The sequence below is a fragment of the Amphimedon queenslandica genome, unplaced genomic scaffold, assembly GCF_000090795.2.
Source record: "Amphimedon queenslandica unplaced genomic scaffold, v1.1 AMPQUscaffold_13414, whole genome shotgun sequence".
Classification (NCBI taxonomy): domain Eukaryota; kingdom Metazoa; phylum Porifera; class Demospongiae; order Haplosclerida; family Niphatidae; genus Amphimedon; species Amphimedon queenslandica.
Genome location: NW_003546350.1, coordinates 57,298 through 76,458, shown reverse-complemented (window position 1 = coordinate 76,458; position 19,161 = coordinate 57,298). Strand labels below are relative to the sequence as shown.

Sequence of the window (19,161 nt, the reverse complement as noted above, 5' to 3'; positions counted from 1 at the left end):
TAAGCACGTGTGCTACTTTTGAGGTGGGGAAGCTCCTCCTTTAATCTCCATGGACTCAAAGAGGAGGAAACAAGATGAGGGAGAGTGTGATCACGTGAGCAAGAGACACCAAGGGGAAAAGGAGGATGAGGGAAGGAGGTCAGAACAGGTCCTGTATCTAGTAAAGAACAAGCTAACAGCAAAACATTGCAATCATTTGAAATCCTTAGCTTCTAAAAATGGAATTTCAGTCACCGAAACTTTCAAGTAATGAATGTCATTAGTTTTTGATTACTCTGTTGTCATAGTAACAACGTTACCCATATTGTCACTGTCCTTCCTAGCCTTGAGCGTGTCAAGGAAGTTCTTGGAAAGTATGTATTTTTGTAACCATGGCAACACGATCTTTTTATGCAGGTCAGACTTTGGGAGTACAGACGTAGTGACTTTAGACTGTTAGTTAATTAATTAATAGTTAAAACCTAATTTATTATTCATAGGGCTGACGGCCTGTTTCATTGAGGGTAGATATGTCCAGGTTACTGATCAGTATCGGCTCAAGGAGGTCAGGTGAGTGTCACATGACTCTATTAGTGATTGTTGGAGGTGTGGCCTTTGTAGGACTGAAGCAGTTCAAACTAGTGAGAAAAAAGAATCAGCTGCTAATGTAAATACATCTGATTGAAATTAATTTATCAATTATATTTACATTGAACTTGTAATAATATGAATGTATAATGCATGCATATTTTTGTTATTGGTACTGGAATATCAGTACATGTATATATATGTATTTAATATTTATTTATCATGTTTTTAGGTTGCAGAAATTACAGCATATGAATGTCAGAGACCAACACTGCTGAAGCACCACAACCCACACATCACTGTAATAGTAATTATTAATTCTTTTACTATTAATTTGTTTCTATTTTTCACAAAATGCAGGAAGCATTGGAGCTTTTAGAGAAGTATTACCAGTTCCTTGATCACAAGCAAGGTGACACTAGGGCATTAGCTTTCAGACAAGCATCTTGTACCATTAAGGCATTACCAAAGTATGTTCAGAACCATCCTGTTTAGCTAAAAGACCCTTTACTATAGCACAGGGACTTTGGCCTGATTTTGTAGCAACTTTAATAATGTATTTTAAAATCAATTTTAATTGGAATCCTATTACTCAACATCAGAGCATGTACATATGCATTAGGAAATTGTTTCAATTGTTTTAACATTTTTAGAAGAGTCACCAGGGTGGAGGAGGTTCGTAATTTGCATAGAATTGGGAAACACTCCATTAGTGTGATTGAAGTGAGGGAGGGAGGGAGAGGGAGATTAGTAGCAGCTGTTGATTTAGGATATTGTATTGCATGGGACCTCAGAAGAAGTTGAAGACATTCGTCAGAGTGACTGGTTCAAGTGCATGGAGGTAAGAGTGGGTGTGTCACTTAATTAACTTATTAAGGTTATAGTTATTTACTTCAGTGTATGGGTGTGGCCCTGCAACTGCTGATAAATGGTATAAGAAAGGTTTCAGGACTATAGACGAAATAAAAACCTCTGAGACATTAGAGTTAAGAGAGTTACAAAAATTAGGTACTTAGTAATTTTGCTGGCCACTCAAAAATTTGTGGCTAGTCAGCTCAAAAGTAACATTATTTCTTAGGATTATTATATTACGAGGATCTGTCCAAATCAATACCAAGAGATGAAGTTGAGGTTATAATAGAAATAATAAAGAAAGAGGTAAGGACGCCATATTGTTTCTCTATAATAATATTGTATGTATACATGAGGTTAGTGAATGCTGTCCTGAGACTCAAGTTGAAGCAGTTGGCGGATACAGGCGGTATTTCTTATTGTTTCCGCCTTTTATTCATCCTCTCTCTGTTTCTAGTGGTAAATCACACAGTCATGATGTTGATCTGCTACTTACACACAAGGACTCATCAATCACAGCTACTCTACTTGAATCTGTTGTCAGCCATCTTAAAGCAAAGGTATGGTTGTTTATGTATGGAGGAATCACTGTTTGTTCTGTTAGGACATGATAATACATGCAAGTGTGTACGTGGGTCAGAATACCCTCTCTCGTGTGAGCGAAACACACGATAGCTCAGCTCAACCAACTTACACTAGTGAAGGACAGCAAATCAAGTACATCTATAATGAATTGCTTGTTTCAATACTGCTATATCTCCTCTCTCTGTAGGAGAGTTCAGTTTGATCATTTAGATAAAGCATTTTGTATCATGAAACTAACAAGGTCTCATGACAAGACTCCATTAATAAGACGAGTTGATCTCATTGTCACTCCACCTGATCAGTATCCCTTTTCTCTTGTCAGCTGGACTGGCTCAAAAGTGTGTACCTTTATTTGCAACATAAAACCATTTGATGATTTTAAAATAATAATTGCAGCAATTTAATCGATCTTTAAGAAGATATTCTGTGAAGGAGTGCTCAAAAACAGTCACTGCTCATGGTATTTTTGATATAATTGAGGTAACATTATGTATACTAGTAATAGTACTGCACAGAGTGGGATTGGAAAATATTCGTGTGAATGATGAGATGGGTTCTGGACAATTTCATCTATTTTTGTTTCTCTTTTTTACATTTAATAGAGAAAATTTTCAACGGCAAAGACAGAAAGAGACATATTTGACATTTTAAAATTAAATTATTTAGAGCCTTGGGAGAGAAACTGCTGACCTTTCAAGAATGTCAGCAGCTATAACTCCCTTTTATCTATAATATATACACTCTAATGACTCTATATAAAAAATTGTTTGAACAATTCAGTTGCTAAGAAGCAATTTAACAGGAAGAAAGCGGTCGGCCTAAAGTCCGAAGCAGCTTCTTGCTAAAATTATTGTCTTTCAATGAAAGGTAAGTTCTTCCGCGAAGCATATCAGGAACATCATCTTTTGAGTTTGACAACAGAATAGGAATAATGGAGCGACGGTCTGCTTGCTTCTCCTTCCTCAATGCTATGTAAAGCTCTTTGTTGCAGAATTCACTTTTTAGGAAATGTCCTGACAGCAATACTAAAGTGATTCGGCTCTGGAATATAAACGTTTCCATATTCTCCAGTATAGAGCAGCCAGGAATGAAGACCTCGTGGTGCCATGCAACCTGGTAGCCATTGCTTTCCAAGGTTGATTTAATGTCCTTTTCTGCTGTCTCTCTATCTTCTTCAGAAAATGATATAAACACATCATAAGTCGCTTCTTTATAATCACCAAACTCTACAGCAAGAAGTACAATTATTTGTTATTATTAAACTCTTGTCTCACTTTTTTCTAACTCTGCTGCTGAGTTTTGTGACCTGCGACTACGCCTCCATAATACAACACTCATTGAAACTATCAGAACTAAAGCCACTGCAATGGCCACTAGTATTACTGGTACAGTTGCTGCAATAATGAGCTGATTTTGGCGTTTTCTTTCCAGTGCACTACTAGTAGGAGAACTACTAGCATCTAAAAAGACAATACTATTATAGATGCATTATTATTGATGCCATACTTTCATGAACCATTAGTTCAATCGTTCTCTCAATGTCATGTGAAATACATCTGCAAGTGTAGTTTCCTGAATCAGAGATATCAACATTTTCAAGAGTAAGTGTATGCGTTTCTTTACAAACTCTCTGATCAACTGTTGGATTCCAGGAAATCGAACTGTCATTAAAGTACCATCTGGTACAGGTTTCAAATATTGATCTGACAGGAGATACTGTACATTCTAATGTTACGTTGTCTCCAGCGAAAACATTTTTGACACCTCCACTTGGAGAAATTTGAATTTGTAAGTCTGAACTGGTACAAACTACAATAAGATGATAGTAAAGTAATGTTGTTAAAGGTCTTACAGTCGAATCCAATTGGAGAAAAGAAGTGATATCCCATTCCTAACTCATTCATTGCATAACAAAAGAAGCAAATGTTTTCAAATTCAGTGACAAGACTTGATATGTGAAGAGTCCTATTGCTGTCAGTTGTACTAACATTAACTCCAGTAGGAGGAATGAACCGTGTATTATTAATGCAGTAGACAATATCCCATTCTAAGTATACTGGTGGTGGGTTCCCTACTAGTGGACATGAGAGATCATAAGATCGCTCAAACCTTCCTGGAGCTCGATTTATTGCCCCTAAAGTCCTAGGAGAATCTAAAAATGAAACAATAATAATAATTAGTATATTGTGGCCTCGCTTACATTTCACTATTATGAGATAGGAACAGAATTCTTGACAACGAATGTTTATTTGATTATCGTACACAGTCAAGTTGAGATTTAAGCACCCGGTGACATTAGCAGCTATTATATTTGTTTGGTTAGAATATGTAACAAGCTGGTCCACATTCCCACAGCAAGGCACTATTATTACTGTACCAACTGTAGCTTCACATCTACTACCAGATGAACACCATTCAGTTGAAGTCCTACAATCTATCATGATACAAAATAAGTATAAATGAACTATCTTTACTCCTGTTACCTTGACCAAGGCTCAAAGTGATGGCTGTAAGGAAGAGTATAAGAAGAAAGCCTCCCATATTGCTCCTCAAGAGTGTATAAGGTCACTGATATTAGTTAAACCATATAAGGAGGACAGTAGTAGCTGATGCTATAGGTACTAATAGTAAGAAGATTAGATCACTACAGTCTACTCTATAAAGACAGATGTCCTGTCACAACATCATAATATACATAAAACGGAAATTTAAGCAATACAATCATCATATATAATGTGTGATCTATATGTGAGTTAATTTTATCTTCTTCCCATGTCTTGTCTGTAGAGTATTACGATGTACATCATTGCTGCAATGAAGGATCCTATATCATCAATGAAACCAATTGGTCCTAATATCAGTTCAGGGAGGAGATCAATTGGAGATATGAGATAGGCTAGGGTCAGTAGCAGGATGAAAACAATCCAGAGGCGACTGCAAAACGAGAGGCCACTGGTTGAAAGGATTTCATTGAAAATGTGCCGCAAGATATTAGGGCCATCTCTTACTTGACTTGTGAGCTGAAATAAAAATGAATAAATAAATAATATTTCTTGACTTACAGGGATGGATCTGTTGAGCATCATTCTGTTGTAGTTGTTGATCTTCTCTTGAGTCTCTCTATCTCTAACATTAGTTCTAACTGGCATTAGGAGGTTTATCTGAATTTTTAAAATCATAACTTAAAACTAAATCGTAGTCTAACCAACTTCTCTCCTGCAGCAGGGACACTGACAGGCATCAGGATGCCAAGTAGTCTCCCAATAAGTTAATATACACTTTGCACAGTAGCCATGAGCACAGTTAGTCTCTACAGGCTCCGTTGGTTGAGCTAAACAAATGGGACACTCATTCTGTTCTGCAGCCATTTTAAGATGAATTGCCACGCCCTTCAGTGAATAATTAATCAGCTACGCCCACATGATGTAGCCACTCCTTTTAGTTTTCACGTGCGCCCATGATGGCTATAAACTTGGGCTTTTCTCGTTTCTTTCCCTGTAACTTAAGCCTTTTTGTGAGACATGAATCCAGAAGCTGTTTTAAAAATTCCCCCAGGAAACGTATTGGTGTAAAGAAGGTACCTCCATTGTTATTCCAGCCCACAAATCACTTTATTCTCTCCATAGACTCCTTACAGCCCACACAAAGTCTCCCTCATCAACGAGATACGCTCCATATTCAATGCAAACCGATGTCTTGCTGTCTATCATTATTCCTCTATGTCAACTAGAGAGTGGGACCAGGTACGATATCAGCTGGACAGCAAGGACGTCAAAGTGAAGATCTTCCCTGTTCGAATAGCCAGGAAAGCCCTGGAAGATACCAGTTATACTAATATCAGGAGTCTCTTTCATGGAGCTACTGCCATTGCTTATTCAAACACTGACGAAGCGTTACCCGAGTTGCTAAAAGTGACAAGGAAAGAGCCAAAGCTCTTATTACTCGGAGGAGTGTTGGATAATGAACTCCTCACTCCATTTAGTTTGAAAGATGTGGCTGGTCTGCCAGATGTAACTGTTCTTCATCAACAATTGTTAGGGATACTACAATCAAGTGCTGTATCTTTATCATGTGTCATTGGTGCTCCAGCTGGTAAACTATCATTCTTACTTAATAGTCACGTGACCGAACAATAGTTAGTATATTTTGTATCTTATGACTTGTCACCTTTTCTCATTGTTATAATAAAGAATGGTATATAATAGCTGTAGTATCTATTATCAGCTATTACTTATTATCAGCTATTATTATGCAAACCACCCACATTGCACTGGCACTTGGTAAGAAGATGCTGTGGACAAGAGGAGGTTCTCTATTGCTGTTGATGGTGTTCCCTCTCTGTATGGGAAGATACACTGTTACTGAAGGGAGCATTGGTGATCTAGGGACTATGATAATATCAAATGATAAAGGTATGCATGGAAATGAAGCAATTGCTACCTTTTGATAGCAACAAGGGCTAATGGCATATCTAGTGTAGCCTCTATATAATCGATAGGAAAGTGTCTCTGTTATACAGAGGTGTCCTTTATGTGGATACAGTAAGGAATATAATTGGTACACTAGGTGCTGTCCATTAAATGGAGATGTACGCTATAGAGAGTATCCATTAAGAGAGGCTATACTGTATATTTGATTTAGATTCTTTATAGGAGAAAAGGTTGAAGTTGTGACTGATTTTGGAGGACGAGTTGAGTCCCTGTACCTTCTTTCCCGTAACAACGGCACACTCCGTAACGTACTGCTGGGACACAATGGGGACAGCAACGCAATAAAAGATAACAAATATTGGAAAGGAATGATCCTAATACCTTATGCTAACAGGATCGCTTATGTAAGTTGCAGAAGAAAAATAAAAAATTGATTTATATATATTATTATTAAAACAGGGCAAGTACACATTCTTCAATGATAGCCATACTCTCCCTCTCAACGATCCTCCTCGTCAAAACTCCCTTCATGGTTTCATGCCTGGGAAGGTACTCGAAGTGCGAGAAACCGGAGAAGACGATTCTCGTGGCACTTTCACAGCTGTGACTCACATTGGGAATGATGAGCCTGGCTATCCTTTCTCCCTTGATGTACGCATCACGTACACTCTATCAAGATATGGTCTAGATATTGACGTATCTGCTACTAATGTTAACGGAGATGGAACACCTCTCCCATTCTACATGGGCTGGCATCCTTACTTCAATTGTACCGCCTACACCTCTTACGTGATGTTCGACCCATTCACTGACTGGGCTCATGTTGAACTCAATGCTAATATGGATCCAACCGGGATAACCAAAAAGAGCACCATTTTCAATGGGTCTACTCCCATTGGAGGTTCCCTAGAGGAACCCACCTTCTACGACGATGAGTTTAAATCACTCGACGACCCTCAGGAGAGCTATGTGAGGCTCACAGACACGGCTTCCGGTCAAACGGTGAGACTGTGGTTTGATGACTCATTCCCATTTGTTCACATATACACCGGATCTTCTACTACGTTTCATGAAGACGGGATTGCCATGGAACCAATGTCAGGAATGGCAGACGCTTATAATAATCATGATGGACTGAGTACCATCAGTGATGGGGAGACCTGGCATGGCAGCTTCGGTGTGTACGTGGAGTGAATTAGGACATAACTTCCTTCTCTTTTTTTGAGCTGATTTTGCTGATTATAATTATTAATTTTATTTTTCTTAGCATTAATGATTAAGACCTGTTTGTAAAATGATAGCAATAATAATAATAATAATAATAATAATAATAATAATAATAATAATAATAACAGCTTCATTCAAACTGCAGTTGACTTGCAGTGGGTTTCATGATCACTAACAGTCTCTTCTTTGTTCAGTTCACTTGGAGATACAGAGTCCTCAGTACTGAGTACTTCAACGTTGATTTGATTCGGTGATAATTCAATACCAGTTTGTCTCAGTGTCTCAAAATCAGTGTCTGAATCAGAGTCCTTTGATCCGGTATGAGGCTCAGTTGATTCTGAAAACTTCAAGTGAAATTCAGCATCAATCTGTTCCTCTCCCTCCAGACTATCATATAATTCATTATCGTTAGAAGGGGCGGGGCTAAGCTGATGATGTAATACTTGTCCAGTGAGAGACCTGAAGACTGTCATTGGACGAGAGGGCCAATGAGTACTGTCTGAAAATTAAAAATAAGAATAACAAAATATTGGTTCTTGTCTTACCTCTAGGTGAGTAAGTTTTGTGGCTTTGAGGATCAAAAGGCAATTTTAGCGGATTCATTTCAGAGGTTAGTCTCTCCAAAGCTGCACTAATCTGAAGAAATGATTAATTAATAAATTTAATTTGTCATAACTTGTAAGTACCTGCATTGATAGAGGGAGAACTTCATAACATGCTCTAAGCTTGAGAGCATTCAGACACTGGAGGACAGTGTAATGAAAAGAAGTGCAACTAAGATACAAAATAAATAAAATTATAATATTAAAAAGATATAAGTGTATTTATACTTACAGACACAATCTTGTTCCCTGGAGTAGTACTGAAAGGAGATCATCATTTATCATGAGACGTTTCTCTTTGCTTAGTAGAGTTAGATCAGTGAATGACATGCAGCCATCTTTATTGCAGGAATCTTTAAGAGCACCAACGAACTGAGAGTGCATACCTCTGCATACATATCTATAGGAAGAGAGAATTTTAAAATGGCTGTAACTTGAGAAATTGAAGTCGGAATCAGCTCAAACTTTCTACACAGCATAAGTACATCAATATGTATCAGAAAATGTAATAAAAAGTGGGGGTCATTTCGGAGCCATTTTTTGGAAAAAACCATGGGCTATAGCCTTGGGTACTTTTCAGATTTTTGGAATTTTCTTAAAATGGCTGTAACTTGAAAAATTGAAGTCGGAATCAGTTCAAACTTTCTACACAGCATAAGGACATCAATATGTATCAAAAAATGTAATAAAAATTTAGAGTGATTTCGAAGCCATTTTTTGGAAAAAACCATGGGCTATAGCCTTGGGTATTTTTTTAAATTTAGGTAATTTTTTTAAAATGCTCATAACTTGAAAATATTGGCCAAAATAAACTTACTTGATGCATGAAATACAAAACATCTTCTGAGATACGACAGGAAACAAAGTAATACATTCAGTACACATCATAACCAGTGTACTTAAGAACAATAACCTATAGTAGTTATGCATACAATAATGAAGTTTAGAGCGACCATTTTAACCCACCTGTTTGAGACAGTAACAGTGTCACTGCTAGAGAAGAGAGGGCGGGGGGAGGGACTCTCAGTTTGATTGTGTCTAGTCAGCGCAGCAATAGTAAGACTTAATGGTGACAGACTACTGGTCACCTATTAATTAATTAATAATAATAATAATAATAAATAAATAAATTGGTTAGTTAATGTAATTGTACTTGATGGTATATTGATGGTTTTGACATATCGGGGACTTGTATTGAAGATTTTCTTTCACTTTCAGCCTTCAAAATAAACAATATACAATCTTATTTCCCACACATATTAACAGTCTTTTACTCTCTTTTGAAGCCACACCCACTGCCACACCTCTCTCTCAATCTCATACCAGTTTTATGAGTCCTAAAAGTAAAGCCTCAATAGCTGTCTTGAGCTACAGAAAATAAATATGTTAATAATACTTCTTTTTGTCTTTTAAACAATACTTTTGTGTCGTTATTAGTAGCAGACACAGAATATATGTAGATCAGATCAGGAATAAACTGAGTCACGAAAATAAAGAGTTTCTTATTTTCTTTTGAAGTCAAGCTGACATTGTACAGCCATTCGAAAAGATCAGGAGTAAACTAAGGAATAATAATAATAATAATAATAATAATAAAGAGACTCTGTTGTCCTTTGTACCTCCTGTGTCTGGTTGTTGAGGGCTTCTCTCACTGCTCCTTCGTTATTCTGGAGGTATTCCTCCACTTTGGGTCCTTTTCTTTTCTATAATAAAGAGACCATCCACTCACAAATAAAGTTTATTTTCAATCAAAGGAGACTCGCTTGATATTCTTCCATGACTTCCCAGATATTTGGAGATTGAAGTGTCTCAATAGTTTCATCATGGTCGCCATTTTCCATTGCTGTGTCCGGCCACGCCTACTTTCAGCTCCGCCTATTTTAATTAACCACCCACGCCTACATCCTTGCAGCAAACATGGGGAATGCTCTCACAAAAGCTGCTCTTCTGGACTTTGCCATTCAAGCTGTGGGCTGTGCAATAGCCCTAAAGTTCCAGACGGAGAAGTTCTTTGATGCAACAGGCTCCCTGACCTTTATAGTCCTCATCCTCCAGTCACTAATGAATGGAGGGACTTTCTTCCCACGACAAGTGATCCAATCTAGTCTAGTTAGCGTCTGGGCCGTGAGATTAGGACTGTTTCTGTTTGTGCGTGTTCTTCGCGATGCCAAGGATGGGAGATTTGACAAAGTGAGGACCAACCCGCGACTTTTCATCATTTTCTGGTTTGTGCAAGGTGAGTCGCCATTTTGGTGTATGACATCACGTGATGCACCATTAATTACGTGTGGGTGTTCATGCATACACCATTGTGCGTGGGCGTTGTTTCGCATTATAGTCATGTAATGTATTTCTTTTCCTTATATAGCCTTATGGGTATTTGCTACACTGGCCCCAACCCTGATACTGAATTACAAACAGACTGACAAGAAGCTAACAGCAAGGGACTACGTTGGTTGGACGATATGGGGCGTTGGTATGCTCATGGAATCCATTGCCGACTATCAGAAGTTCACGTTCCGCAGTGACCCGTCAAACAAGGACAAGTGGATAGCCTCTGGACTATGGTCGATAGTGCGTCATCCCAACTACCTTGGTGAGATACTCTCCTGGTCCGGTCTCTGTCTCTCTGCCTCTTCAACTTTCACTGGTTGGGAGAATGTAGCCGTTATCTCTCCAGTCTTGGTTGCTCTGTTGCTCACTCGTGTGTCTGGCATACCGATCCTTGAACGGAGGGCCTTGAAACGCTGGAAGGATAATCCTGACTATATTGGGTATTTGAGGAACAGTTACCGGCTGGTCCCCTACATATACTGAGGGAGACCCCGTCACCTTTTAAGCAATGACAAGCTTGTGTGCTTTATTTCATGTACTGTTTGTTTTTAATTAAATAAATCTTTCAGTTTCAATATATCAGTCAAGAAGCAAATGAAGAAAGTTGCTGTCCTCCTTCTCTCCTTTACTGTCTCTCTCACTCTCTCTTCAAATGAAGATACATATTCAAGTTGTTTAGAGAGAAATTCAAATGATGTCCAATGTATTTGTAAGTCTTATAAAAACCCATTCAACCGTATAGTCGATTGTAGCACAAAGAACGTGATTCTACAGCCATTGAAATGCATTACCAATGATACCAGAAATGATCACAACAACTTTTTAGTGGCTGGACTGTGCCCGTTTGCTGGTAGGAACACAAAAATTTCATTTCCCAATGAAAGCATGATAGAGGAATTAAATGAATTGGTATGCAACCAGTCCAACAGAGAAGGCAGACTATGTGGGAGCTGTGCCCAAGGCTATTGGCTAGCTATTAACACTTTTGGTCTTGACTGCATTGAATCTTCAAAGTGTCACTCCTACCACTGGGCAGTGTATTTCATAGTTCATTTCACTGCACTGACTCTCTTCTTCCTTATTGTCATCACTTTCAATATAAAGGCTACTTCAGACAACACTGCTTCTTTCATCTTCTTTGCCCAAGTCGTTACTCTTCCGTTCAACTTGCTTACCATTCAGAGAGATTGGGCCGTACAAAAAGTCTTTGAACACAAAACTGGCCCTCCTGAACACTTTGCATGGGCAGTTGATGTCCTGTACGGTATTTGGAGTCTCAATATCCCATCAGGAGCATTCTACAAGCTGTGTCCTCAAGAAAACCTCACTTCAATGGCTGCCCTCTCAGTCCAGTATGTTACTGCAACATTCCCTCTAGTCCTGATACTCATTGCTTTTATACTGATACTCCTTTATCAGAGGGACTTCAGGCCTGTGTCGATTCTATGGATCCCGTTTCGTCCCTGCTGCATCCGCTTGAGACGAAGGATTGACTCTCGTACTTCGATTATTGATGCATTTGCTACATTTGTCCTACTCTCCTACACAAAATTCACATACATATCACTGATAATCCTAGCTCCTACACCATTGTACAATATCAGTAGTAAAAAAGTGGATTATGTTCCACTCTATGATGGGACAATGAAATATTGGTATTCCTGTCACAAGTGCTATGTTATATTAGCACTTGTAGTTCTGCTGGGATTTGTCATTCCTCTTCCTTGTATTCTAGTGTTTTATTCGACTCGCTGTTTCCAGAAGTGTCTACACTTTTGTAACTTAAACAGTCACATACTGACAGAATTCGTAGGTGCATTCCAAAACGAATTCAAAGATGGTAGCAATGGAACGAGAGATTATCGATACTTTGCCGGAATAAAGTTCATCCTAAGGTTCACAATATTTGCACTGTATGCATTTGTCATATATGACTATTTCTTCCTATATACTTGTATTGCTATTGCCCTAGCCATCTACAGTTGCCTCTACATTGCATTCCAACCTTACAAGAGAAACCTCTTCAATAAGATAGACCCCATCATATATATTTGTCTGATGCTTGTAGTCCTCCTCAGTATATACAACAACATTCACATTACGATAGATGATCCTAGTCTACCACTACAGATCATATACTACCTCTCCCTCTACTTCCCTGGGGTCTACATGGGAGTGTACATTAGTCTGTGGCTACTGAGAAAGATCTATACTTATTGCAAGGGAAGGATAAGATTAAACGTGGATGAAAATGGTCGTCCGAGGTCAAGAATTGGTCGATTAGGTCAATTATTTGACACAAGTTCATCACATCTCCCATCACCAGTGGAGGATAGGGGTGGCCTAATCAATGACGACAGTTCTGATGATGGAGACTACTCAGCCAGCTACATTGATTACTGCCAGACACCAGTCGGTACCAATAATACGACAGACAGGTCGACACTACCTACAAATAGCTCTGGTCTCAATACTGGACAAACAGGACAAACAGGAACAAACTCAACAGCTCGTCGAAGCACTAGGCACTCTAGCATTGTAAGATGGCCGCTATCATTGAGAGAGAACAGGATCAAGGAGGATGTGATTGCTTTAGCAGAAACTTCTTAATTTGAACATACACGTACATACACACACACATACAGTGCAAACACAACAGAAATTAACACTCTTTAGTTGCTAATAATTTGCTGATAGATATTGATATTCCCTTTACTCCATATTGAAACTAAACTTAACGTGGATAAGAATTGACTTGGGAGTTGTTTGATCAGCAACAGTTACAATGTGATTATCAGTAATACCCAGAGCTATTGGTCCAATTGTGATAACAGAGAGAGAGAGAGGGGGAGAAAAGGATACAAATTAACGGGAGATATTTATTAAATGTAGAACGGACCTGTTAATTTTTTATCTAAATTGCATTTTGTTGCTTCCTCTATTGCAGGAACAGTCTATGAAGAAAGAAGTTAACTAATATTAAACCATTATGAGTAATGATGGTGACACTACTGCTTAGTGCACTATAGATAGTAATAATGGAATGAAAAGGAGAGGGAGAGAGAAGATTACAGGCATATAAAGTGTTTTGTTCGTATCCTTGATAACAGTTGTCAGGCTGGGGGCCTTCATCATACTACAAACACATTCCGTTAATATTAAAATAACAAACAACCCATCATACAATTGATCACTCTCACACAGGAGATCATAAAGGACTCTTAGTGTAGCCTCTTCACTGACAGTGACTGTAACAGGGCGAGTGGAGCAAGCAATACAATCTTCCTATCGTGCAGCTATATTAGAATAACATTAGGAATAAACTCAACCTTTCTCTCGTATTCAAAAGTAAAAGTATATACTCCATCTACATCATTAAAGACCATGTAATTCTGCATAGGAAGACTACAGCTATTGGACAAACAACAACAATAACAGCTACAGTAATACTAATAATAACCAGTATACCTTGTAGCTAGTTTAAATACTTCAGTGGCACAGGCGGCTAAAAATAATAAAAATAAGATAGAATTAATTTTTAATGTGAGACAAACCGGCTATCACTGCGTTAGTGGACGCTACAGCTGGAATAATGTGCTTTATAACGCCTTGGGAAGATAATTAATAATTAATATTTTAAATAAATCCTCTCATTTATATTCACTTACCTTGTGTCAGCCGATAGCTGACCCCCTGTATCCTAAACTCCTCTGCTCTTTGTTGCGCCTTTTCAAATAGCCACATTATATGGTCTGGATTATCGCCATCAATAGACACGCCTTCTTAACAACGAGACAAAGAACCTTATCTTTGTTGCTATCGCTACTTACCACCGAAAGGTTTCTCTTTTGGCCAGAGGATTATTTTAGAATATTCGATACAGTGTTCAGGTAGGCGTGGCTTCGTAGCAATTGTACATAATGGATAATTGATCTAATAATGAAAAGTATATGAGCAACTTTAAAAATTCATTAAAAAATCCAATTTTGATCGGAGTTAGCTCAAACTTTCTAAACAGCATAAGAACATGTACATGTATCAGGAAAAATTATAAAAATGAATAATTCTCTCCTAGCAATTATTGGCGAAATACCCTGTACTATAGTACAGGGTGCTTTATTATTATTATTATTATTATTATTATTATTATTATTATTATTATTATTATTATTATTATTATTATCATCATCATCATCATACTTGAGGTGGGTATAAGTCCATTGTGCAGTCCATACATGCTGTCATTCCTGCTAGTATAACTCTAGCATGACCTTTGAACCCTTCAGTCCCTCCATCAACCAGTGGTATGATACTGCTGGGGTCTAACTGATCATTATTATCGTACTGTAGCAGACTGAGCTAACAGTGAGAGAGGGGACATAAGAGGTACATGTTCTCTCGTCCCTTACCACCATTCCATTGATCCATCTCCTAGCTACTACTGAGTCTAAACCACACACAATGATGTGAAATTCTAAAAATGAAATTAAAAAAGATGTTTAAATACTTTAAAAAGTAATTATACTGACTTTTGTAAAAATCCGGTGGAAAGTCTTGAATTTTAGCAAAATGTCTAATCATGCCAAGTTAAAAAAAATTAAGAAATAAAATAAATAAATATACAATTAAATAAACTGTGGAAGGATACGGTGTCACATTAACCCCTGGTACTCTCTCGTTAACGAATCGAGCAGCAACAGTAGCTTTGGGCTGTCCAACATCTTTTGGCCTAAAACAACACAATAAATAGCAACATAGTCAATGTCATGCAAATAGGAGATGGAGGAAAATGCTTGACTTATTAAAAACAAGATGGTGATAACACGTGGTGTTAATTTACCTAAAGAGGAACTGACGGTTAAGGTTTGATACATCAATGGTATCCATGTCTATGCAGTCGATGTTAGTGAAACCCATCAAAGCCTTCGTTGATTAATAAATATAAATAATGAGATGCAATTACTAACTAAATCTTTTAATAGTTCACAGCCAAGACCACCTGCTCCGATCACCAGCAGTTTACAAATGTCCCTCATGAACTGTAACGTCTAACAATCAACAATAAATATTAAATTATGATTTTGTGCTGATTTAAATAAAATCCTTGCTATATTCATTCACTACAGGCAAATTAAAAGTGGGAGGGGTATAACAGACAATAGCCACGCCTAGTCTAATTACCTCTTCACTTGGTTCAAAGTCAGGATGAGCCAAAGGGCTACCACGAGTGAGCAGATATTGAATACTCTCCCATCTACCAGCTGGTATGTTACCGTCACTAGGTACAGTCGTTGAAGTTGCTACTTCCATTGGATCCATTGCTGAGAGTGTAAGGGTGTGGCTTAATCTCTTGTAGGAGGAGCAATTCACTGCAATTTCCATTATGCAATTGGCATACAGAATTGCAGATTGAACACATCAACAAGCAACAAAGCATTATGCAGTATATGTATATTGATGTACTTATGCTATTTAGAAAGTTTGAGCTGATTCCGATTGGGAAATTTTGATTTATGACCATTTAAAAAAATGGACTAATTTTTGAAAAACACCCAAGGCTATAGCCCATGGATTTTTCCAAAAAATGGCTCTAAAATCACCCCAAATTTTTATTACATTTTCTGATACATATTGATGTCCTTATGCTGTGTAGAAAGTTTGAGCTGATTCCGACTTCAATTTTTCAAGTTACGGCCATTTTGAAAAAATGCCAAAAATCTGAAAAATACCCAAGGCTATAGCCCATGGTTTTTCCCAAAAAATGGCTCCAAAATCACCCCAATTTTTTTTTATGTTTTCTAATATATATTGATGTCCTTATTAGTGTTGTTGTAGTTCCTTGGTACTAGAACTAAATCAATTCTAGTACTGCCTTTTTTTCATAGTTCTAGTTCCAAGAACTAGAACTAGTACTATTTTTACAACCAATGTAAGAACCAGAACTAAACTAGAACTAGTTTATACAAGACTTGTAGTACTAGAACTAAACTGGAACTAAACTTTGCCAGAGTCTCAGTACTAGAACTAAACTGGAACTAAAAGTACATTCTCTTGTGGTACTAGAACTAGTTTGGAACTAGAACTGTAGAACAATATTAGTTGACAAAGAAGGTACTAATTTGTCAGTGAAATATTTTAGTACATAACAAAGACTGAATAACAAATAATGTATGAATTTGTTACTTAGACATAGATTATAATGCATAAGTATATCAATAGACTTTTGAATACTTGTTCAGTTCAAAGCTAAGCAGTTAAAGCATGACAGCAGAAGCAAAAAGAAGCAGTATTTAGAAATTATTTCCAATTAGAACTAAGCAGCAGAAGCAAAAAGAAGCAGTATTTAGAAATTATTTCCAATTAGAACTAAGCTTCTTAAACTCTATTGCCAGAACAAGTACAAGAACTATAACTTAGCTCTAGAACTAGAACAATAGCTAAAATTTATTGAAATCTAGTTTTAGAACTAGTACTAGAACTAACTTTATAAAACTATAGTTCTAGAACTAGTACTAGAACTAAACTTTATCAAACTCTAGTTCCGGAACTAGTACTAGAACTAAACTTTATCAAACTCTAGTTCCGGAACTAGTACTAGAACTAAACTTTATCAAACTCTAGTTCCGGAACTAGTACTAGAACTAAACTTTATCAAACTCTAGTTCCGGAACTAGTACTAGAACTAAACTTTATCAAACTCTAGTTCCGGAACTAGTACTAGAACTAAATTTTTTCAAACTTTAGTTCTAGAACTAGTACTAGAACTATATAAAATTATGGTACTACAACAACACTAGTCCTTATGCTGTGTAGAAAGTTTGAGCTGATTCTGAGCTCAAATTTTTGAGTTATGGCCATTTTAAAATGAGCTAATTTCTGAATGAATGAATGAATGAATGTATTCAAGGATATGGATATGGAAAGTGAAACTTGACCTCTGTGGCATCATATGTCTAAATATGGTCATCAGTTATCATAAACATTCAAAGTTTTCAGTATAGCTATAGCTATGTCAGTGTGTATATTTGAGCCTGTTCCAGCATAAACATGTAATGTTATTTGGATGGTCACACTGAAAGCAAGCAACTGATAAAAGAAAACTACCCGGCTGAGCAGTTTCAGCTGTGATCAGTACGATCATCAAGAAGATGCTGTTTGTCTACTTGCTCCTTCTTTGTCTCTTCCTTGGAAATGAAGCTCACCCTCATGAAGCATTATCTTATGATCCTCAGAGTCAATCATTTGTTTGTGAGTTGGTTAAAGGCCACAGGAGAAACACAGGAATCTTTGAAGATATAAGATGTATAAAGGATGATAGAGTTAAAATGAGTCCCATGACTTGTGTTTCATTTGATAATGAAACAAATAGGACAGTAGGATCTCTCTGTCCTTATTTTCAAGATTCATTTAATGTTAGCATTGAGAATGAGAGTGACCCATTTTGCAATCATATTAACAGATCAGGATTGCTCTGTAGTCAGTGTGATGGGGACTACAGGCTACCATTGAACTCTTACTCACTAAAGTGCAAGCCATCCTCAGAGTGCCATTCTTATCATTGGATCCTTTTCTTCCTAGTTGAGACCTCCCCAGTTACAATCATGTTTATCATATTTATGTTTTGGAATGTCAAATTGACAGCTGGGTATGCCAACTGTTATATAGCCTATTCTCAAATCATTTCCCTGCAGATAAACACACTTTCAATGACACATTCATCCAAAATGCTTCCTCATGGTACTGTAGCTGTATCAATAGTGTTATCAATGTACAGGGTGTGGAGCTTTCAAGTAGGTCATGTCGTTTCATCACATTTGTGTGTTCATAGCGATATTGGTCAACTGACAACAGTAGCTCTTCAGTATACTTCAGTATTTTATGCCCTCTTACTTGCTTTCATTGGGTATGTTGTTGTTGAATTACATTCACATCAATTTCGTCTCGTTGTATGGATATCTAAACCTTTCTCTTGGTGTCTACGTTTTCGTGACCAATCAGTTGATCCTAAGACAGTTGCATTGAATACTCTAGCTGGTTTTTATTACATGGCTTTTGCTAAACTTGCTGCAGTATCTCTTTTTTTGCTGGCAACAACTCGTGTATACAATGAAACTGGACACGTAATTGGCCACGTTTGCTTTTATGATGGCAGCATGTCATTCATGAAGAATGGTCATTTGAAGTATGCTATACTGGCCATTGCAGTACTTATATTTCTGGTGTTTGTTCCTGTTCTTTTCATGACATTTTATCAGTTTAGAATCATCCAAACATGTTTGAGTAAATGGCATTTAAACAGATCTGGACTGATCATATTTATGGATGCTCTTCAAGGTTGTTATAAAGATGGCAGTGATGGCGGAAAGGACTGCAGGTGGTTCTCTTCTTGTTTCTACATGATACGTTTTGCTGTCTTTTTTTTATACTCTTTGATTCTCAACCCAAGAAATTTATTTGAATTGCAGTTTTCAATTCAATGTATACTAATTGTCTCATTGGTTGTCATTTTATGCCTGAATCCTTACAAGTACAAGTGGTACAACAAACTTGATGTCTTCATTATT

At 37.3% G+C, this 19,161-nt stretch overlaps 8 protein-coding genes across 10 annotated transcripts; 4 read left to right on the top strand and 4 right to left on the bottom strand.

The window, feature by feature from the left end:
* Nucleotides 1–18: 18 nt before the first annotated feature.
* On the top strand, nucleotides 19–2,783 carry LOC105312719 (DNA nucleotidylexotransferase-like). 2 transcript variants are annotated; one of them, XM_019996300.1, is made up of 17 exons: nucleotides 19–246; nucleotides 324–353; nucleotides 397–434; nucleotides 480–549; nucleotides 601–646; nucleotides 800–868; nucleotides 928–1,037; nucleotides 1,221–1,290; nucleotides 1,337–1,408; nucleotides 1,452–1,575; nucleotides 1,646–1,725; nucleotides 1,776–1,828; nucleotides 1,877–1,979; nucleotides 2,024–2,136; nucleotides 2,192–2,342; nucleotides 2,401–2,484; nucleotides 2,607–2,783. In XM_019996300.1, exons 1-17 carry the CDS (start codon nucleotides 50–52, stop codon nucleotides 2,691–2,693), a joined length of 1,497 nt encoding a protein of 498 aa, XP_019851859.1. In that variant the 5' UTR covers nucleotides 19–49; the 3' UTR covers nucleotides 2,694–2,783. The 2 variants fall into 2 exon arrangements, with proteins under 2 accessions (XP_019851859.1, XP_019851858.1); XM_019996299.1 differs by having other exon boundaries at nucleotides 288–353.
* On the bottom strand, nucleotides 2,389–4,563 carry LOC100616082 (IgTIR1). Its single transcript, NM_001279297.1, has 6 exons — nucleotides 4,488–4,563; nucleotides 4,205–4,438; nucleotides 3,857–4,156; nucleotides 3,511–3,813; nucleotides 3,279–3,464; nucleotides 2,389–3,230 (listed from the first exon to the last, which is right to left on the bottom strand). Exons 1-6 carry the CDS (start codon nucleotides 4,543–4,545, stop codon nucleotides 2,800–2,802), a joined length of 1,512 nt encoding a protein of 503 aa, NP_001266226.1. The 5' UTR covers nucleotides 4,546–4,563; the 3' UTR covers nucleotides 2,389–2,799.
* Nucleotides 4,564–4,663: 100 nt separating this feature from the next.
* On the bottom strand, nucleotides 4,664–5,411 carry LOC100631993 (E3 ubiquitin-protein ligase RNF170-like). The gene is made up of 3 exons (XM_003386498.3): nucleotides 5,214–5,411; nucleotides 5,067–5,165; nucleotides 4,664–5,024 (listed from the first exon to the last, which is right to left on the bottom strand). The coding sequence occupies exons 1-3, from the start codon at nucleotides 5,370–5,372 to the stop codon at nucleotides 4,764–4,766; spliced, it is 519 nt and encodes a 172-aa protein (XP_003386546.1). The 5' UTR covers nucleotides 5,373–5,411; the 3' UTR covers nucleotides 4,664–4,763.
* Nucleotides 5,412–5,451: 40 nt separating this feature from the next.
* LOC105312718 (50S ribosomal protein L10-like) lies at nucleotides 5,452–6,239 on the top strand. Its single transcript, XM_019996309.1, has 2 exons — nucleotides 5,452–5,581; nucleotides 5,631–6,239. Exons 1-2 carry the CDS (start codon nucleotides 5,462–5,464, stop codon nucleotides 6,138–6,140), a joined length of 630 nt encoding a protein of 209 aa, XP_019851868.1. The 5' UTR covers nucleotides 5,452–5,461; the 3' UTR covers nucleotides 6,141–6,239.
* LOC105312717 (uncharacterized protein YihR-like) lies at nucleotides 6,232–7,729 on the top strand. Its single transcript, XM_011405583.2, has 3 exons — nucleotides 6,232–6,416; nucleotides 6,657–6,838; nucleotides 6,894–7,729. The coding sequence occupies exons 1-3, from the start codon at nucleotides 6,254–6,256 to the stop codon at nucleotides 7,626–7,628; spliced, it is 1,080 nt and encodes a 359-aa protein (XP_011403885.2). The 5' UTR covers nucleotides 6,232–6,253; the 3' UTR covers nucleotides 7,629–7,729.
* LOC100631742 (uncharacterized) lies at nucleotides 7,698–10,144 on the bottom strand. The gene is made up of 11 exons (XM_003386496.3): nucleotides 10,027–10,144; nucleotides 9,883–9,966; nucleotides 9,684–9,824; nucleotides 9,587–9,631; nucleotides 9,417–9,482; nucleotides 9,230–9,351; nucleotides 9,081–9,176; nucleotides 8,496–8,663; nucleotides 8,348–8,435; nucleotides 8,207–8,297; nucleotides 7,698–8,160 (listed from the first exon to the last, which is right to left on the bottom strand). Exons 1-11 carry the CDS (start codon nucleotides 10,102–10,104, stop codon nucleotides 7,796–7,798), a joined length of 1,344 nt encoding a protein of 447 aa, XP_003386544.2. The 5' UTR covers nucleotides 10,105–10,144; the 3' UTR covers nucleotides 7,698–7,795.
* On the top strand, nucleotides 10,143–11,179 carry LOC100631867 (uncharacterized). Its single transcript, XM_003386497.3, has 2 exons — nucleotides 10,143–10,499; nucleotides 10,632–11,179. Exons 1-2 carry the CDS (start codon nucleotides 10,181–10,183, stop codon nucleotides 11,078–11,080), a joined length of 768 nt encoding a protein of 255 aa, XP_003386545.1. The 5' UTR covers nucleotides 10,143–10,180; the 3' UTR covers nucleotides 11,081–11,179.
* A 2,005-nt stretch (nucleotides 11,180–13,184) lies between these two features.
* Nucleotides 13,185–15,994, bottom strand: LOC100634480 (NEDD8-activating enzyme E1 catalytic subunit-like). 2 transcript variants are annotated; one of them, XM_011405582.2, is made up of 16 exons: nucleotides 15,779–15,994; nucleotides 15,565–15,645; nucleotides 15,438–15,520; nucleotides 15,246–15,326; nucleotides 15,127–15,170; nucleotides 15,007–15,071; nucleotides 14,798–14,956; nucleotides 14,428–14,530; nucleotides 14,266–14,379; nucleotides 14,152–14,205; nucleotides 14,066–14,102; nucleotides 13,927–14,008; nucleotides 13,782–13,882; nucleotides 13,670–13,733; nucleotides 13,497–13,551; nucleotides 13,185–13,407 (listed from the first exon to the last, which is right to left on the bottom strand). In XM_011405582.2, exons 1-16 carry the CDS (start codon nucleotides 15,977–15,979, stop codon nucleotides 13,310–13,312), a joined length of 1,422 nt encoding a protein of 473 aa, XP_011403884.2. In that variant the 5' UTR covers nucleotides 15,980–15,994; the 3' UTR covers nucleotides 13,185–13,309. The 2 variants fall into 2 exon arrangements, with proteins under 2 accessions (XP_011403884.2, XP_019851860.1); XM_019996301.1 differs by having other exon boundaries at nucleotides 14,266–14,376.
* Nucleotides 15,995–19,161: the final 3,167 nt, after the last annotated feature.

Coding starts and splice junctions, on each gene's coding strand:
- LOC105312719 (XM_019996299.1), top strand. CDS start 50: ATGGACTCAAAGAGGAGGAAACAAGATGAGGGAGAGTGTGATCACGTG. Junction 647..799: donor AAAAAGAATCAGCTGCTAAT/GTAAATACATCT, acceptor TCATGTTTTTAG/GTTGCAGAAATTACAGCATA. Junction 1,291..1,336: donor ACTCCATTAGTGTGATTGAA/GTGAGGGAGGGA, acceptor CTGTTGATTTAG/GATATTGTATTGCATGGGAC.
- LOC100616082 (NM_001279297.1), bottom strand. CDS start 4,545: ATGGGAGGCTTTCTTCTTATACTCTTCCTTACAGCCATCACTTTGAGC. Junction 4,157..4,204: donor CTATCTCATAATAGTGAAAT/GTAAGCGAGGCC, acceptor TTTCATTTTTAG/ATTCTCCTAGGACTTTAGGG. Junction 3,465..3,510: donor TGAACTAATGGTTCATGAAA/GTATGGCATCAA, acceptor TTGTCTTTTTAG/ATGCTAGTAGTTCTCCTACT.
- LOC100631993 (XM_003386498.3), bottom strand. CDS start 5,372: ATGGCTGCAGAACAGAATGAGTGTCCCATTTGTTTAGCTCAACCAACG. Junction 5,166..5,213: donor GTCCCTGCTGCAGGAGAGAA/GTTGGTTAGACT, acceptor TTAAAAATTCAG/ATAAACCTCCTAATGCCAGT. Junction 5,025..5,066: donor TGCTCAACAGATCCATCCCT/GTAAGTCAAGAA, acceptor TTTTTATTTCAG/CTCACAAGTCAAGTAAGAGA.
- LOC105312718 (XM_019996309.1), top strand. CDS start 5,462: ATGATGGCTATAAACTTGGGCTTTTCTCGTTTCTTTCCCTGTAACTTA. Junction 5,582..5,630: donor AACGTATTGGTGTAAAGAAG/GTACCTCCATTG, acceptor TTCTCTCCATAG/ACTCCTTACAGCCCACACAA.
- LOC105312717 (XM_011405583.2), top strand. CDS start 6,254: ATGCAAACCACCCACATTGCACTGGCACTTGGTAAGAAGATGCTGTGG. Junction 6,417..6,656: donor GATAATATCAAATGATAAAG/GTATGCATGGAA, acceptor GATTCTTTATAG/GAGAAAAGGTTGAAGTTGTG. Junction 6,839..6,893: donor ATGCTAACAGGATCGCTTAT/GTAAGTTGCAGA, acceptor TTATTAAAACAG/GGCAAGTACACATTCTTCAA.
- LOC100631742 (XM_003386496.3), bottom strand. CDS start 10,104: ATGGAAAATGGCGACCATGATGAAACTATTGAGACACTTCAATCTCCA. Junction 9,632..9,683: donor CTACTAATAACGACACAAAA/GTATTGTTTAAA, acceptor TATTTTCTGTAG/CTCAAGACAGCTATTGAGGC. Junction 8,161..8,206: donor CAAAACTTACTCACCTAGAG/GTAAGACAAGAA, acceptor TTTAATTTTCAG/ACAGTACTCATTGGCCCTCT.
- LOC100631867 (XM_003386497.3), top strand. CDS start 10,181: ATGGGGAATGCTCTCACAAAAGCTGCTCTTCTGGACTTTGCCATTCAA. Junction 10,500..10,631: donor CATTTTCTGGTTTGTGCAAG/GTGAGTCGCCAT, acceptor TTCCTTATATAG/CCTTATGGGTATTTGCTACA.
- LOC100634480 (XM_011405582.2), bottom strand. CDS start 15,979: ATGGAAATTGCAGTGAATTGCTCCTCCTACAAGAGATTAAGCCACACC. Junction 15,171..15,245: donor CCAGGGGTTAATGTGACACC/GTATCCTTCCAC, acceptor TGGCATGATTAG/ACATTTTGCTAAAATTCAAG. Junction 14,957..15,006: donor GATGGATCAATGGAATGGTG/GTAAGGGACGAG, acceptor TCTCACTGTTAG/CTCAGTCTGCTACAGTACGA.